The 14,845-nt window shown below is 43.5% G+C and overlaps 2 protein-coding genes across 3 annotated transcripts in view; one reads left to right on the top strand and one right to left on the bottom strand.

Annotated features, from left to right (window-relative positions):
• Positions 1-14,845, bottom strand: part of tfb1m (transcription factor B1, mitochondrial) — a 34,713-nt gene that overhangs the window by 3,739 nt on the left and 16,129 nt on the right. For both annotated transcript variants that reach the window (XM_086094795.1, XM_086094796.1), the window contains exon 7: positions 34-161. In XM_086094795.1, the coding sequence (XP_085950921.1) occupies positions 34-161 (128 nt within the window). The remainder of the gene's footprint in view (positions 1-33; positions 162-14,845) is intronic.
• On the top strand, positions 10,019-14,381 carry LOC147163084 (claudin-20). Its single transcript, XM_086095585.1, has 2 exons — positions 10,019-10,273; positions 10,816-14,381. The coding sequence occupies exon 2, from the start codon at positions 10,883-10,885 to the stop codon at positions 11,621-11,623; it is 741 nt and encodes a 246-aa protein (XP_085951711.1). The 5' UTR covers positions 10,019-10,273; positions 10,816-10,882; the 3' UTR covers positions 11,624-14,381.

Genomic DNA, 14,845 nt, shown 5'->3' with positions numbered 1-14,845 from the left:
CTCTCGTTCACCGTGTGCGACGTCACTTCTCACCCGATCCCTTTGTAGCAGTACTTCCTGCGGAACTGGAAAAGATTCCGGACCACTTTTTCCACCAATTTGAAAGGCTGCTGGATGAGAGGCTGAACCAGAGGGGTGAAGTGAACAACTCCAACGTCCACCTGTGCGCACACACACACCGCAGGTTATATAAAATTTTTTAAAAAAAGTGGCAGCAGGCGGGTGGGGAGTGAAAAAGACAAAAGTGAAAGACGGTTGCCAGACAAAAGACATAACGGCAAAGAGGAGGGAAAAAGGTGACGCAGCGTGGCTGGCTGCTGCGTTGTCATAGTAACACCACAGACCAAACACTTTTTCTTCACTTGCACGCTGACTCACCTCTCCTTTATGCCACTCGTTTAGGAAATAAAATGAAAACGCTAAATAGAACACTGATGGTCACTGAGGGCTGACGTTCTACTTCCGGGTCCATTTTTCAAGATGAACCTAAAATGCACCATCAACTTTACAGGTGAACTTTTTTTCACCTTTTCTACATTTTTAAATGCAAATGTCAAAAAATCGTATACGATATATCCTCAGTTGGATCACGGATGAGCCACCCAAAAAATTTCTTCCATGTTTTACGTGAATTAGTCACTTGGAAAATGTTGCTTGTGGTCGGTCAGGTGACTGCCCGGCTCCGTTTAATTGGTTGAACAAGAATGCTTTGTTATTGTTATACAATTCATTGATTGTTGTCGTTTTCGGATGTGGATACAGAGACCACACTAATCCATTATTTATACAACTAAACACTTTAAACTCAACGAATTGATGGGAGTTTAACCGCCTTAAAGTATCCAATTGCACATGCACATCAAAAAAAAAGAAAAGGAAAGTGAGTACAAATTAAGAGGAACAGATATGTTTTCCAAACCTAAATATAGAACAATACAAAAAGAACAATGTATTTCAACTCAAGGTGTCAGTTTGTGGAACAATCTGGATTGTAAAACAAAATCATCTCAGTACATTTAAAAAATGTATAAAAGCACAATTACTGGAAAAATATATATAGCACAAGGACATGCTGCTCACAAGTTGTACTTCTTTCTGTCACCTTTGATTTATTTTCTTTTTTTTAAGAATTTAATAACGTTTTTGAATTGAATTGCTCAAATGGTGCCACGAGTACTTCCTTTGGATTGGTCAAACAGAGTCATGTGACAAGTCTCTCTGATGAACCAAAATAGTTTGGGTAAATAAATAGTGAGCAGAATTTGCTCAAAGTAAAAAGTAAATGTAGATAGATAGATCAAGTCAAAGTAAAATATTGTATTAAAACTATTCTGACAAGAACAAATGATCCATTTTGCCACTTGCTGTCGAGTGAAAAGGACATCACAGTTGTTCAGGGCTCGGGTAACGACCAATCGAGGCTAAGCTTCAGAAAACAGGCGAGCCATGATTGGTCGTGACTTGAGCCCTGAGCAACTGTGATGTCATCTTCAGTTGACAGCAAGTGACAAAATGGCCGCCCCCTGAGATGGATATTGCAGTTTAATTCATATTCCACAAACACAATAGGAATCAGAATGCTGTTTTCAGACTAGTGGTTCTGCATAGAACATATTATTGTTAAGAAAATGGTGGCTTGACTTCCCGTCTGCATGTCCCCAAAAATATCATTGTTGCATAAGTGTGCACACCCTCATGAAACGTGACTGTGTACAGAATAAACCAATCAAATTCTAACTCATGTTAAACGTAAATCAGCACACATGCGCCACATGTGATGAACTCAAAATACACTTCTGATGCTCTAGTAGGCTTTTTCTGCCTTTTCTTTTTTGCTTCTTTAGCAGAATCCTGAAAGTTCTTTTTCTTCTTCCCTCTGGAAAAAAAAGTACTCAAATGATCTCAGCTCACTAAAATATTATAAATTGATCAATACATGTTTTGTTTTGTTCTCACTGTGAACTGTACGACAGAATATTTGTCAACAGGATGTACTTGTTGTCTCCGTGCGCAGGTGGTCGTCGTCGTCGCTGTGCGCGAGAGAGCTCGACAACCAGTGGAGGTGTCGCCTCTCGATCCTTCCCGTGTCAGCCTTAAGCTGACGTGACGTGCTGTTGAAGAAGTCGTGACAGACTCAGCAGAGTCGCTTTAGGAGCTCTCGCTTTTAGCAGCAAGCGCACACTCGCCGCTCTCCCTCCCTCGTCGCTTGTTTGCCTCCGAAGGATCATCTGACTTCATCTTCTCAACACCAGAGTGGAATCACACGAAACATCAGAAGACAATTTGATAATCCCGCATGGGGGCCTTTGTTAAGAGTTTTTGACATGAATGTTATATCTTAATGGGGCTGGCGCGGGGTATAGCGATGCGAGCGCACAATCCGCAATGTGTGTGCGTGTGTGTATGAACCAATGGCCTGGCAAGGAGCTTAGCGCTCGGCGGTCCGCTGGCTAAGCGCACACATCACAAACATCATTGGTATTAGTCATCATCATCATCATCATCATACATTTCATTCCCTTTAAGGGCTTTTGGGTGCTTTTCAGAGAGCCATTAGAGACGAAAAAGTATAATAATAACTTAGTGGTCCTGGATTGGAAAGAAGTTGTCAAAAGTAATCTATTAAATGACATGCGGTCCCTATGGAATATTTGTATATATTTTGTGTGTTTTTAGTCATCCCCGATTGCTGTTTATTAACCAGTGATTGGTGTTTATTTCGTACTTTGTGTAGTGATTAAAAAAAGGGGGATCGAGGTTGTTACCGGTTTAGCAATGAGGTGACATGGAGGGCCAAAACTGCCAAAATAAAATATAAATAAAAGTGAAAATAAAAACGGAGATTAAAAAATATAATTCAAAAATGTAATACAAAATATAAATGGAAGTTAAAAACATCAAAAACATATCTATATGTAAATAAATACAATTAAATAAAGTTTCTTCTGTTTAAATCAAAAATAATTTGCAAACAACTGTTTTTACTTTTAATAATGACAGAACTGCTAACATATTACATCAACCCCCCCCCCCCTTTTTTTTTAAATCACTATACAAATGTGAAGTACGAAATGAACACCAATCACTAGTTAATAAACAGAAATCGGGGGGGGGGGAATGCTTTCATACATTTTAAGGCAAAATTCAAATGAATCAGATTAGTTAATTAATCAATTGATAGACTAATCAATTATAAAAAAATATTTGATAGTGACAGCACTAGAAAGAACTTGCGACTCCCTCCGTCAGTTCATTCAATTAACAACTTGACTGAGCGCCTCATGTCCCCCTCAATCTTGTATTCTTAGATTCGGTGACTCACTCATTCTCAGCTGTCCTTAGCACTGCAGCGGCGGCGGCGCGCGTGGGATCAGGCCACGAAAAAGCAAAGTGGTCCAAGGACTCGTGAGGGATTGCTAACGAGATGTTTGGATTTTCAAGCAAACGTGCCGGTAAACCGCAGCGCTATCTCTTGTCACATCTCCAGATAGGCCCGCGTTGCCTCACCGCGGCGTCAAGTGCGGTAATCGGACAGGAGCGGTGTGGAGCCCGATTGCCTGACGGCCAGGGTTTTGTTTTGTTTAGTGCAGAATCTCACCTTCGTTTGTTAGCATCCCATTCCTAGAAGTTCAGACTCATTCTCACCTGCCATGCACACAGGAGGAATTTCTGAATTGCAAAAAAAAAAGTGCTTCATTGTTGCAAATCAGACCACCATCTGTTCAGGTGAAGCAATTGGAACACATGCGCTAAAAAATATAATGAGGTAATTTATATTCTACACGCCATGATTTAAGAGAAGAGCATGGAGGAAAGTCGATATCGGGACGAGATGGGCGGCGGCATTTCAGCCATCAGCTTGTCCATGTCACTTTGCTATTATGATTTATGGATGGCCTTGCTACACAGCTTCACTAGGTAGCCCCATGTGATATGAACTGCATCCTGCCATTAATCCCCCCCCCCCCCCCATAACCTCAGCATGCAAGTAAACTCCACTGTAAATCACGTGCCGCCATATTAGCCGGCCTGGAACGTCAGGTGCGATGAACACGTGTACATATAAGAAGTAGTGTGAATGCAATTATTGCGTCTCGGCTTGCGCAGGCGAAAACAAGCGACTCTTCTAAGTGAGTTTGTTCAGTCGGAATCGATACTAAGCCCTGACTTTTACCACGGAGTTAATTTGGTCACAGGCACTAAAAACAAACATTTAATCTTGACTTTTTCAGTGCAGTGAAAGAAATATTCTTTGGGTTCACATCTGCCTGAATATTGGTTGTGCAGTAAATGATCAGCTCTTTGCGTTCAGGTTGGTCAAAACCAACAAGGTTCTTTCTGGATAGAAAAATGATTCCCAAGAACACCTTTTAAGTTAAGCTAAGGTGCTCAGACATTGTTTCGCTCGCCCCGGCGGATTTCCCTCGCCCCATTGTCTTTCCCATGATTACGCAGGTCCCTATCAAAAAGGAATTTCACTGTTAAATTCCTTCCTATTTACTTTCACATTCACGCGAGTGCTCACATTCTCATCCATATCTGATTGCTAGCAGCACGGACTTATATATACTCAACAAAAATGTGAACGTAACACTTTTGCTTTTGCTCAAATTTTTTTACAAGATCTAAAACTTCTTCCACATACACAATATCACCATTTCCCTCAAATATTGTTCACAAACCAGTCTAAATCTGTGACAGTGAGCACTTCTCCTTTTCTGGGTCGCCCCCTATTTTAAGTGCATAAAAAAATTATAATAATTGTTGCTTCACATTTTCCTAATGCAAAAAATTTGCTGGAAAAGCCACAACGGACACTTAAAGGGGAAGTCAACCTTAAACATTTCTTGACAACAATATGTTATATGTGACTTCACTAAACATGACATTATGATTTATTATATTTGTGAAATATGAGTTATGAAGCAAAATGTAGCTGCTTGTATCCATCACAGGGGGGCGGCCATTTTGCCACTTGCTGTCGACTGAAGATGACATCACAGTTGCTCAGGGCTCAGGCAACGACCAATCACAGCTCACCTGTTTTCTGAAGCTGAGCTGTGATTGTTCGTTACCTGAGCAACTGTGATGTCATCTTCGGTGGACAGCAAGTGGCAAAATGGCCGCCTTCTGATATTGATAAAAACTGCTGGATTTTGCTGCTTAGCTCATATTCCACAAATCTAATATTAATCAGAATGTCATGATTAGACTAGTGAGGTCACATATAGCATATTATTGTCAAGGAATGTTTAAGATCGACTTCCCCTTTAAGGGTTAGGGTAAAAACTCAGCCCGACAGCAAAGATTCCCATGGTAAAGTGATTGAAAAGGCCAAATATATATAGAAGACGATCGCTATCTGGAAGTCATCAGTCTGTTTTTGTGTGCAGCTGAAGGCTTTTTCAAACCCGCTTGAAGTGGAAGGTCCCACATCCACATGAACACACTTGTACTTTTCCATATTTCATGTGTTTGACCTTCCCAAAGGTCAGCTGTGCGGGACCTCCATTACTGCTTTGCTCTTTTGTTCTCTGGCTCCTCTTTCCCATTCCCACCTATATCGTGACAACATTCACCCGGTGGTGTGCGAGCTGTAATTCGTCACAGCCGTCAAACGGAAATGTGACGGCAGAGACCCAGGGGCACCAGGAACCTTGATACCTAAACCACCAAACACTTGCGCTTACATAATGAGTAAGACTGAGAAAAACCAAGGGGGGATGCAAAAGCTGGAAAGCTATATAGGAGAAGCCAGGTGAGAATATGTGGGAGAAGAGCTCGCTGAGATGCTGCAACCAAAAAAAGAAGACTTACATTAATCATGAAGACACCTTAAGAAGACAACCCCCACATAAGCACAAAAACTAGAGTAGGCAGCAGTCGAAGTGGCCTAATATACAAGTCTGATGTTGCTTGCGGGCTTTGGAGAGGAAGGCTTTGGCTTCCTGTCTGAGCAGCCCAGCGCACTTCCCATGGAATGGCCCAAGGCGTGCGAGACGACAACAGACCTGATCAGCTCCTTTGAGAACTCCTTCCCTCACACAAGTTCTCAAACTGCCAGTTGTCACCCTTAACGGTGTAAATACAAGATTTGTAACATTAACTTAGCAAGATGTCACATTCCCATCTTGGACGGCTTCACACCTGGTAAAAACGTGGACGCGAGACAGAACAGCTATCACATAACACCCTTTGCGCCTTAGCCGTGAACAAACCAAACCAATTACATAAGGGGCCACATAAAGGAGGGAAATGCTAATTGAACGATGAAAGACCCTCACGCGGGTCATGCAATAGCGTGACTGGTCGGGGTGTGCGGCAGAAAAACTCTGCTGCGAGGCGATGAAGAAAGAGGGGGACCATGCTTTTAATAGCCGGTGAAATCTTCACACATCGCAGAGTCGCACGTCGGCACTTCCTCGCTGTATGTTAACTGCATTTTGCTCTTTCTCTCTTTGCACCTTTCTTCTATCAGCTATTTATTTATTCATCGTATTCCCCATGGAGCAACACCAGTATCAGCACTTAGGATCTCATCAGTTACAAGGAGACGGGTCACACACACACACACACACACACACACACACACACACACACACACACACACACACACACACACACGCGACTGTGCCTGCAGAAAAGTGGAAAGATTCGTTCTTCGGGAGCTGCGGTGACACAAAACTAACATCATATTCGAGGCAATGCGATCCAAGCATTTTCAAATTGAATTTTTAGTCACTTCAGGGGAATTAAAGAGAAGATTTGTCTGTAGGAAAAAAAAAGATCAATAGATGAAAAGATGATTTGAAAGGAATGGTTGCGACTTGTAATGGTCAGTCGGTGCCTGTGGCGTTCGATTCGATTTGGAGCACTGCTTTTGCTGATGACCATGCAGCACAATACAAAAACAAAAGGCATCTGCATGCCAAATGGTATCAATCCACTGGTCATGTTTGTGTGCACCCTCAATTTGTTCTCTTTGTCATTCAGGAATCCAGAATGTCCTTGTTGCACCCTCCCCTGCCGTACGCACTCCACTGAAAAGACGAGATAAGCAGGCACACGTGGGGGAGCAGCTGGGAGGTTAAGTCTCACACTGGCTGATCCATGATAAAGATGATTCCTGAGGATGGCTTCATCTTTATACGTGTTGCCGTTTCAATGCTTTGCATGACAAATAACCAAAACCCATTAAGAAACAGCTGACCAGTCGTTGGCACGGCAACTATTAAGGTATCGATCTACATGCCCCAATGTGGTAGCAGAGATTCAGGAAACAAATGATTCAAAATCCCTACGGTTTAATAAAGCAACAGAAGCAATTTTGATTCACCCCAAAAGTTTCCCCCCAAAAAATATTTTTGATTCTCGCAAAAATGTTAACCTCACAAGCCAGATTGATCATTGTGATTCACTCAAGGGAGTTCTTCACATAAACAATCTGGAACTTCACTCGGGAAAGGAGGAACTTGCTGCTGGCATTGTGCACGTTTGTTTTGACCAATCACGGCAACGGATGAAAACGTCGTCTTCAGTCTCGTCTTAGGAAAAATAAATAAATAAATAAAAAGCACAAACATCTTTACCAGATAAAAATGCACGAAGCGCCTCTCGCTGTTTAACATTCAACAAGGAAACGGTGAGTAATTCTGAACAGAATTAATTGCAGCGTCAATTCGTCTCCCCCGGCATCGCCGCTTCCTGGTTTTGCCCCGCCTTAAACAACGCCTGATTGGTCCGACCTAAAAAAGATCGGTTGCGAAAGTATCAGCGGAAGCCGTGCAAGATGGATTCTCGTATTACTTGTGAACAAATACCGCGAGAATTCAGCTTTCTGGCAAGGTTACAAAAATGGCTGCTCGGAGAACTAACTTTAACCACAAAATCCCTTATTGACGACTAAGAACAACAACATTGTTGTCTTTGCAAAGGAAGATTGTTGTATTGGGTCTCATTAGATTGTACAGAAATTCCTAATGAAGTGATCGATGATTGTACAGCAGTATAAAACTACCCAAGGTTATAAACCAATTTTAGAAATTTGTATATTTTTTAGGTTTTAAATTGAATTGCGCTGTAAATTTTGTTTTACAATTGAGGTCATGTCAAACTACGTGAACTCACATATCAGTAAGTTAGAAAAGTGTGCTTGTGTCCACCCCAAAGGAGAAATGTGATGAATGAACACAGGTGGCAAAAGTACTCAAATGCTATACTTACACATCATAGATATAAACACTAGATGTCTCATGACATAATCGGCAATGTCTCCATTGCTGTGGCTCGTAACTCACTGAATTCTTGATGGATTTAAAGACTGATTGGTCTGGGTTTTTCCTGTGTACAAAATTCAGAGGCGGCCACCTGCACCTTATTTGCTCGCCACCTCCAGCCTGAGTGACTGATAATGAATGAATGCTTTAACATGATAATGGTCATATTCTTATTGGAACTATTATTCTTATTATTGAAACATGGAATTTTTAAATGTTGCCGGTAAAAAATGAAAGTGAGTCAGTTGAATTTACAGAATACATGCACGTCATCGCGCATGGTCAGGATTAGGGATGTTCAATACCACTTTTTTGCAGACCGATACACAACTCTTGAGTAGTCACCGCTACTGGTACCAAATACCGATACCACTAGTAGATAAAATTCCCCACACATAAATGACAGAAGATTTTTAAAGAAAAACGTATATATTATTTTCCCCAAAAATTGCATGAAGTTATTTTTGTTGTCCCTGATCGTACAATGGCCGTAGGAGGGCGGCCGATAATGGTATTAGTCACCGCCGTGAGTACCAATACCTTAAAATAGAACTGGTATTGGCACTGATACCTGGTATCGGTAGGATGATACCACCTCTGCCTCAATTTGAGCCAGGAAAAACCCTGTTGGTTTATGACAAACCTTATTAATGTGGCTATGATTCGGGCTGAATTTTTAAATAAAATAAAATAAAAAACACGGAATAGTTGTTTGTGTCATTTCTTATGTCACATGTAACAGCAAAAATTAAAATCGGTTGAGAATTTAGTAGATTTGAGCAATCTACAGTTATTTTAACTGTAATGTTATAAAAGATCGAGCAGCCCTGACCCAAGATGGCCGCCCTGTGCTCACGGTTCATTGGCTCCCAGCGTGGATGAGACATCTTGTGTTTATGCTTAGATCTATGCCTACACATGAGTAGAAGTATAGACACATATGTAAATAAGACTCTGGTGAAAGCAAGGCACAAAATTAGCAGGTTAACATCGCAGTTTGCTAGTTAAAAATTTGCATTTTGCACCTGATAGAAACACATTGAATAGCAAAACTGAAAACAGCTGTCGCTGTAACACGCTTGTACCTACGTGGCTCCTTTACAGTGACATAAAAGTTAATGCACCTTTCAAAGATAGCGCGAGCCCTGCGGAGGGGATTGGTCTCTATTATTTGGAACTACCGTCAAACTTGTAGCCTATTTATTACTACCATGGTGACAAATACTGTACACACTAACTTGTTACACGCAGATTGTTCTGTCACATGACCAAATCTTGACCTGACCGGCTTGGCAATGATATGTCATTTTTAGTTGACAGCAAGTGGCAAAATGGCAGACCCCTGAGATAGATATAAATGGGAAATCAGAATGTCGTGTTTAGTGGGGGTGCATTGAATATATTATCAAGAAAAGGTTTGACTTGACTTCCCTTTTAAAGCACATGCACACCATTCAATATAGGTTTAAAATAATTTTATACAAGGCAAAAAATGTTCTTCATTATTTGTAAGTAATACTTAAGCTCTATGAATAAATAACAATGGGGGTGGTTAAATTTGTGCAAAATGTATAACTTGTGAATGTGCATGTTTGATTGACATTTGTTGACAAGCTGCACACGCAGTTGGGAGCTCACACAAAGACACACTGACAGACGCACACACACCGGGGAGGAGAGAGAGGAGAGGAAAGGGGGGGGGGCGAGTGAGGAGTGGGGGAGTGATCAAGAATAGAGAGAGTGCCAGAGCACCGCGGCTCTTCCTCCCCGGCAGGCTTCGGTCCAGCCTGTGTGGTCCGTTAGGCTGGGGTGTGCTCCGCTCTCCTCCGCTGTTGCTAAGGAGATGGACGTCTCGAACGGAGCTGCGGTCCGGACCGAACTGTCCACATCGTCCCCTCCTCAACCGTCTGTCGTCGTTCAGCGTGTATGTGCATTTACCGGAACCACTGCCAACAACGTGACGCGTCAGTGGCCGCTCTGCAGCAGCAGCAGCCAGGGTAAGTCCGACGAGAAAGCGATCGATTCCCCACAAGAGAATTCCTCTTAATTCCCCCCAAAAAAATATTTGATGCTGGAATGAGTAGACTGAGAAAGTTAGCTGTAACTTGTTTATTTATTGTTACATTACTTAAGTTAATGTCTTCTTTCTTTCTTTTTTTTGCTTTTAAAAACACGACTGTCGGTGAAAAGCAGTGACATTCCGTGCTGTTAAAGATATTAAATGAGTATTAAGGTAAGGGCACTGCAGCTTTAAGTCTACATAGCCATTGAGCATTGCAAATGGCACAAAGTCATTTCTCCCTCTCCGGTATCAGCACTGTGGAAGGCACAGGAGAGGACATAGAAAATGCACACATGCACAATACACCCCTTTATTTTTGCTTACCTAGGGTCAGGCACAGTCAGCTCTTATTGCTCGTCCTTTTGTTTCCAGCCAGTAAAGTGTGCATGTGTGTGAGCTGAATGAGGGGAGAGAGGAGGCAGTGCGAGGCAGGCAGCCACTCTGCCCCTTTTTCTCATTTGTGTCTCCCTCCTCCAGACCAGTGGAGCTGCAGCCGAGGATCTGAAGAAGCGAGGGTTTGACTGGCGGCTGCTGGTTTGAGTGAATGCTACCTGGCCAAGACATGGCGTCCACAGGCATGCAGATATTCGGATTTGTGTTGGCGCTGTTGGGCATCATGGGCGCCATGGTGGCCACTCTGCTGCCCAACTGGAAAGTGAGCGCCGACGTGGGCTCCAACATCATCACGGCCATCTCCCAGATGCAGGGACTGTGGATGGACTGCACGTGGTACAGCACCGGAATGTTCAGCTGCACGCTTAAGTATTCGGTGCTTTCGCTTCCTGCGTACTTGCAGACGGCGCGCACCACCATGGTGTTGTGCTGCGTACTGGCCGCCATGGGCCTCTGCCTGGCGTCCCTGGGACTTAAGTGTACGCGGTGGGGAGGCGGACGGCGTTCCAAGCGGCACGCGGCCATCGCCAGCGGCGGCTGCTTTGTCGCCGCCGGCTTCCTGTGTCTGGTGCCGGCTTCCTGGTTTACCAACGAGGTCATCACCAACTTCCTGGACTCCACTGTGCCCGAGAGCAATAAGTTTGAGCCCGGGGGTGCCGTCTACGTGGCCTTCGTTTCCGCCGGGTTCCTCCTAATGGGGGGGTCCATCTTCTGCATGTCCTGCTCGGGGAAGAGGCACGGCCCCCAGGACCTGGTCCTGCTCCCCCCGCCTGACAAATTGCTACTGCAGCAACAGCAGCAACAGCTGCTCCAACAGGAGCTCCAGCATCAGTATTGCTCGCTCTCCCCGTTAGACAATAAGACGGGCTACAGCCTGCAGGACTATGTGTAGGTTAGCAGTGTTACGTATGCACCAGCTTACAGGAGAGGGGGAGGAGTGGACGATCATAGCTTATGTTTCTTCAAGAGTAGGCTGTGCTCCACACAGGTGAGAAAATATGAGCCGCTCTTGTGTCTTGCCCCTGTCGTTCTTCTGTTTCGCAAGCACAAGCAGTGTGTGGGTAATCTCTGAGCAGCACCTTGGAACAAACACACTGAAGGCGTCAGGAGCACGGATGAGGTGCTGCACAATCCGAGGGAGCCGCTAACCAAATGCAAGACGTCCTTCATCGGTAAATCACTGCGAGGCTAGGGGAGTGGATTAAGCAAATAGGAAAGGTTTGAATCAAAATTTTAAAAAGCAATCACTTAGCTGCTATTTACAATCTTTTGTGGCTCCCTCAATTGACAACCAACGCAGTAGGTGGACGTCCTTTCATATATGGCCATATTTTTGTTTGCTGTTCCAGTAACTTTGATGTCTTGCCGCTACGCATGCTGTGTGGAGCCTGTCTTGTGTTTTAATACGGCGGGATGATCTGTACAAGTCCAAGAGTCAGCCACACAATATGCCCGTGCCTGAAAAAGCTGTAGAGACGTAAACGTGCGGAAAGTCTTCAAAGAGGAGGCGGAGACGTGGGCTGTTGGGCAGGATTGGAGCAAATGCAGAAAAACAGATGCCTGCTCTCCTCCTCTCGGCAGGTGGAAATGTGAGAGAGACGGAGAGATTGAAGCCTTGAGCGGACCATGTGGGAGTGGGCTGTTATCATATTGCCATCCTGAAAACACCCCGTCGCTAAGCTGCCAATTGTGTCCAAAGCAACCAGTTGTGGCACATACATCAGCGCTCCATTAGACATACACTCCCCCACATACTTGTGTGTGTCCTTACAGACACAGTAAGCACACGCTCATGCTGCTTTTTGCATGTTTTCACCCCTGCCATCCTCCTCCATGCTACCATGGAAACCAAATTATTGTCAGAGGGCTGGTGCTTGTCAGCCAAGTGATTTGTTTGTGGTAGGACATCATTTTTTGCGTATTCCCATTGTTCCATAAGCTTCAATCAGAGCCTCTGCGTACACGACTTAGTCTAATCCCCTTTATTAGCCAGAGAGAAGAGGCAGCATCCATGTTAAATTGTTTAGAGATTTTCTCTTTTTTTTAGTGGCTGGAGTTATAAAGAGGCAAATGTGAAGCCTCTCAAGTCATGGTTGAATGACTCGCTATGTGGCAGGCGGCTAAAAAAGCTTTGAGTCATTCTCCATATGACTTGTTTTGCATTGACGCTGCACCTGCACAAGGTCTCAGCATCTTAAATAGGTGCCACCTTGACTGCTATCACTGTCGCCCCGTCACACGGACGTGATAGCTGACGGGAAAACTGATACATGTTGAAAACGTGACCCCACACACACACACACACACACACTTACATACATACATACATACGCTCACCCACTCAAATGTCAGGGGCACTGTTGCGCTTTCACACTTTCCTGTCCCAGTGTGTGTGTACTCTTTTGTAAGAGAGGAGTGGAGAAATATTGGCATTCTAATGGAGACAGCTTTTGGCAGTGATGCATAGGACCGCACAGTTCCCTCCTTCTCTCTCATAAACGGCGCTTTCTGTGGCGGGAGCAGATGGCTAAGCCCAGTTCGCCACCTGCAGGCCGCTGCCGGCACACCACAAGGTATCACTATGGGCGGCATCTCCAGCCCTGGCAGCCCTACGGGAGAAGGTCTCTCCGGCATCTCCAACAGAGCTGGCCTGCTGACAATAACTCAGTGCCCATGCACCAGAAAAATGCAATAAACAAAAACGCTAAGAATGTGCCATGTCATCAACTAATACTGACGTTTTTTGCGTTTGAAGAATGTGCCAAATATTGTAGTCTCATGATGACATTTTATTACTATCCGGAATCCTTTATCTTTATTTTTCTAATGCGTTCTTTGTACACGGAATTGTACATTAGCGAATGTTTTTTGGATTTGTTCTGCCAGACTAAGTCTCAAGTCAACGAGATGCTTGTGTGCAGTCCAGGGCGGCTTTCGAGGGTTATTTCAAATCCTCTTTATTCCTGATTTCCCAAAGCACAGTGAGATTCACTAAGCACGAGTGTGGGTAGGACATGAGTGTGGTATTTTCCAAATAAATATATTCATTCAGGAGTATTCGAGGGTCTGTGGCAGCTGTACACAAGTATCTACGTGTTTGTTTATGCTAAGGGACTTGGAATTCCCTCCGATCGTTCCAATAGAAGATACAATACCATGATCATACCATATCTTCTTTGTAAGAAGAGCACTCCAATGCACCTTTTTGTGTTACTATTTTGAGAGTAGTTTGTTTCAAATGGTTGAGCATTTCAAGCTCCCTGCACCAGTACAAACACAACACAAGTGGCACTCTGAAAGAAAAAAAGAAAAAAAAGGGAATGACGTCTGAACGCTCCAACAGGGAGTTACGAGCTAGAGGTTCCTCTTTTTTTGTGTGTTTGTGCAGCTTGATATCAGCACGCAATTTCATTAGCTTAGAAATGGCCTGAGTGCAAAGTGGTCCTAAGAATTTCAAGAGTTACAAATGTGCATAGAAACTGTACCTATCTTTTTTGATAAACTGCAGCTTATTTTTGTGGATGTTTTAGCACTTCTTACTTTGCCAGAGCATAATTGTTATGATGAGCAGCTCACAAGTTCTGAAACAGTTGTCTCAATGTGCTTGTGCAAGTAGTTCTATTTTTTACTAATAAAACTATTTTATGAAAGCAACACGCCTGCTTTGGTATGTTACGTGTGTGGCTAATAAGGGCGAAGACGGCAGTTAGCAGTCTTGCCAAATGTACAGATTGTCGGATGGTACAGGCTGTGCCGAGTGCAGCCGGCCAGCCAGGCTGCTCTTACAAAGCGCAGCACCCTGGGGAGCAGCGGCATCCGTTTGACTGTATGCATCCATAATACATCGCCGTGTGCAAATGGGTTTTGAAAAAATGAATTCTACTCCGAATGTCGCACCAGAGCATTTCCTCACCGAGATGACAGCATGCATAATAATTTTCCATAGATTTAACGGGAATCGGAGAGATACAATGAATTAATTTTGTAACTGTCTTATGCAAAGAACATTTGACAAGGTTATTTTTTAAAGTAATGTACCATATAACAATATTTAGTTAAAAACGATTTAATAATTTTTGCATTTCCATCCATCCATTTTCTATATCACTTGTCC

This window comes from Leptonotus elevatus, chromosome 14 (genome assembly GCF_054856555.1).
Source record: "Leptonotus elevatus isolate MCC_2025b chromosome 14, RoL_Lele_1.0, whole genome shotgun sequence".
Taxonomy (NCBI): Eukaryota; Metazoa; Chordata; class Actinopteri; order Syngnathiformes; family Syngnathidae; genus Leptonotus; species Leptonotus elevatus.
The sequence above is the reverse complement of the archived record's forward strand: the minus strand, read 5'-3'. Positions and strand labels throughout refer to the sequence as shown.

Coding starts and splice junctions, on each gene's coding strand:
- LOC147163084 (XM_086095585.1), top strand. CDS start 10,883: ATGCTACCTGGCCAAGACATGGCGTCCACAGGCATGCAGATATTCGGA.